At 35.2% G+C, this 1,808-nt stretch overlaps 1 protein-coding gene across 3 annotated transcripts in view; it reads right to left on the bottom strand.

Moving 5' to 3' along the window:
• LOC106459233 (tetratricopeptide repeat protein 38-like) overlaps window positions 1-1,808 on the bottom strand; it is a 57,219-nt gene that overhangs the window by 12,122 nt on the left and 43,289 nt on the right. For 2 of the 3 annotated variants that reach the window (XM_022385679.1, XM_013918836.2), the window contains exon 9: window positions 595-751. The exons of the other annotated variant lie outside the window; for it this stretch is intronic. In XM_022385679.1, the coding sequence (XP_022241387.1) occupies window positions 595-751 (157 nt within the window). The remainder of the gene's footprint in view (window positions 1-594; window positions 752-1,808) is intronic. 3 annotated transcript variants of the gene reach the window in all.

The following is a 1,808-nucleotide window of genomic DNA, read 5'->3' as shown; positions in this document are numbered from 1 at the left end:
TGCCCAGGTTGTTACAGTGCCAGCAAAGTCCCTCAAACTTTTCTGTAAAGCTGGCCTTTTCTGGCCTTGAATACAGATGACTGTACCAACCTTGGTACCTCTGTGCTGGACTTAACGTAGGATTCAAAGGGGCTTAACAGTAAATATATGGACTTCTAATGTTGAAAACTGGGTTTCTTCACCCAATGTGAGCACAGCACAAATAGCCCATTGTGTAATTTTGTGCTTATCAACAAACAGTCCTTCTAGGAATTGAATAAAAATAACTCCGTATTAACCAAAAAACACTTCTAAAGAACAAATATGATGCAGCTGGCTAGTCCAAACCTTAGCCAAAATGCTGAGTTTCTTTTTTTCATCCCAACAATATTTTAAATAATTAAGGTATGTTTATTTGATATCACATTTTAACCATTATATTTACTAATACTTAAAATCGTATCAAACCTATACCAACAACAACTCACACAAAAATCTTTAACTAAACTATGGCTACAAAATAAGACACTCAGCAGTTTACATAAATTATAATTATATAAAATAGTACAATTTTACCTCGACACAATACTGACAGAGGATATTAATAAAACCCACCTGAGCATTACTTCCACCAATTTCAACAATCTCATAGCGTAGAGGGTAAAGCAGTGAAACTACGTCTTCATATCTCTCTTCATCATAAGCCAGGAGAGCTTGGATAATTTTTCTTCCTACTTTAGCAGAAACTTTAGAACTCACACCTTTAGTTTCTCTAACAAAATAAATTGGGATTTAAACATACAAACTTAAAAGCTTTTTGTTTTACATGAAAATATCCTTCTGTCCATGCACTTTGTAACAAATTAATGATGAAAACAAAGTCAGTGTTTTGATAACCAAATGTTTAAGTAAATTCAACACCGATAGAAAATGATTAAAAATGTTCAGCAATAGTTAGAAAATAATATACCTTTATTTATAAATTTTTGTGTGCACTTTTATCCGCTCAGATACAGAGTCAGACTCATGGCAGCTTGCTAGGGCCCCTTGTAATGGGTGATCTATATAGATATTTTTTATGAGTGATTCTTAAAGATGTGGTTAAGATACAAAAATTCACGTGGTTGGCCCATTAACAAATGTGTCATGTTTTTATTACCAAATACTTGAAGGTGCCACATACTGTATCTTGCCTAGAGCTCTACAGTGGCTAAGGCCAGCAATGCTTACATAACACCCTTATGAACAGTATGTAAGTACTCATAAAGTTGCTTTTATCCTTGTCGTGAGCTAAGACTACATTCCATAGAGATCACTCAAGAGAGCTTATACTCTCTTGGTCAACAATCTGTATCATCTCTGGTTTGAGATGTCAAATGAAAGGCTGATGAAGAGGTTATGCTTAAGTTAGCATAAAATGGGAATTAATCTCTTCTTAACTCTGTATAATAAGAATGATCACCAATATAGGTAATACTCTTACTACAGCATCAAGTGAAAACATAACCCTTTCTGTGTTCATTAAAAGAAGCAAATAGACAAAAGTACCACTGCTAAAGTGCAACAGCTACAAAGAAACGTGGGGTAATCTATGCAGCCTTGAGGTAACATACTGTTGCGTCAGCAAAGTCACATGACTAGTGTGACGCCACGTTTCTAGAACTATCCTGTACCTTGGCGAATGCTCTAGGATTTATTAGATATAGGGTAGTCTGGCATATAAAAGAGGGTGACAACGTGACGGGAATTAATGTGTGTGTAGATAATGAGAGAGGCGTATTGTTGAAGTTAACGTTCGTTGATATAGCATTTGTTTTAGCGCGATTGTT

This window comes from Limulus polyphemus, unplaced genomic scaffold (genome assembly GCF_000517525.1).
Source record: "Limulus polyphemus unplaced genomic scaffold, Limulus_polyphemus-2.1.2 Scaffold579, whole genome shotgun sequence".
NCBI lineage: Eukaryota > Metazoa > Arthropoda > Merostomata > Xiphosura > Limulidae > Limulus > Limulus polyphemus.
This window is presented reverse-complemented; position numbering and strand designations above follow the sequence as displayed.